General features: G+C 58.3%; 1 protein-coding gene across 1 annotated transcript; it reads right to left on the reverse strand.

The window, feature by feature from the left end:
- Window positions 1–20: 20 nt before the first annotated feature.
- Window positions 21–875, reverse strand: H257_19542 (hypothetical protein; the record flags this gene model as incomplete). Its single annotated transcript, XM_009848681.1, has 1 exon — window positions 21–875. A coding segment is annotated over one exon (855 nt), but the record flags the coding sequence as incomplete, so codon positions are not given.
- Window positions 876–1,230: the final 355 nt, after the last annotated feature.

A 1,230-nucleotide genomic window follows, 5' to 3' on the forward strand; every position in this document is an offset into this window, starting at 1 on the left:
GGTAAGTGTCGTGGAAGGACAGTGTGCTTGGCAAGGAGCGGCTCCAGATCGGCCATGGATGGACGGTACGTGCCCACATCCTTCGCCCGTGACGCCTTGGTCGCCTCGACACGCTTGGCAGCGAAGGTGGTCCATGGATCAGTCGACGGCGGCGAGGCGGCAGTCGTAGCCGAAGCTGCAGAGCCCCTTGGGTGCGAGGAGTTCGAGCGTGGGTTGACGTCTTCGGACGATCCAGCGTCACCAACACGAGCAGGTAACATAGCTTGGGACAGCACATCACTTCGCGCATCGCCAGGGCTGACGGTGTTGGCGGTGGATAGGCCCGAACGGCCAGAATCGTCGTTGGCGGTCACCGGCGACCCCGAATCGTGATCGCCGCCGTCCATGACGTCGCTGGCCACTCTGGTAGGCCCGGTGGATGGTGGTGAGGCTGACCGGTCACGCAGCATAGGCGCAGGAGCGGTTGCAGCACTCGCGGTGGTGGTCCCAGGCCGGCTAGCCATGGTCGGGTGGTGGCCCAGCGTCATCGTGGAACCCAACTTTGCACCCGTGGCGCCGTTTGAGGTACCGTTTGGCACACCGACCGGTACCATGGGACCCGGGGAGGTGGCATACTCACGCACCATAGGGGGTGAAGCAGGATCGGTGGAGGCGGCGTCGCGTGTCGCCGAAAACGAGTTCAAGCCAAAATCGCGCATTTCGGCCACCGGAGAGGTCAAATCGTGAATTTCAACCTCCATGTCGTCGGAATTCGTCTCACCGGTCCCAGTGGTAGGTGGTGAGAGTGCATCCATGGTCTGCACCATAGAATTGGTGCCGGCGGCGACGGTAGCGGCGAGCAAGGGGGCGTTAGCGGTGGCTCGGGTAGATACCATAGTTAACTCAAGTGAAACCAGTAGTGTCGTTTACAAGGCAAATAAGGAACAGCCGCGATAGCTCAGTGTCAAATAGGACTATATTAGGTTTTATCCCAATACTAATATTGCCCAATGGGCTCACCTAATTCCTAATGCCTATGCAAAAGCATGTGCGTAGGGTGGCACTGGTTTTTAGAGGTTTTCAAATAAATATGTGGAGGTACCAAGGGATACCGTAGGTGAGACAGGTGGATCGAGTGGAGTGGGGAGACGGCCGCCAGTGTGATGGGCCGCAGAACGTTCTTGGTAGAAATCGCGAGGGTGATGGCACCATGCGTTTTTTGAGACAGTCTTGAGAGTTGAACTTGGCATC

Source organism: Aphanomyces astaci, assembly GCF_000520075.1.
Source record: "Aphanomyces astaci strain APO3 unplaced genomic scaffold supercont1.766, whole genome shotgun sequence".
NCBI classification, from domain to species: Eukaryota; Oomycota; class Saprolegniomycetes; order Saprolegniales; family Verrucalvaceae; genus Aphanomyces; species Aphanomyces astaci.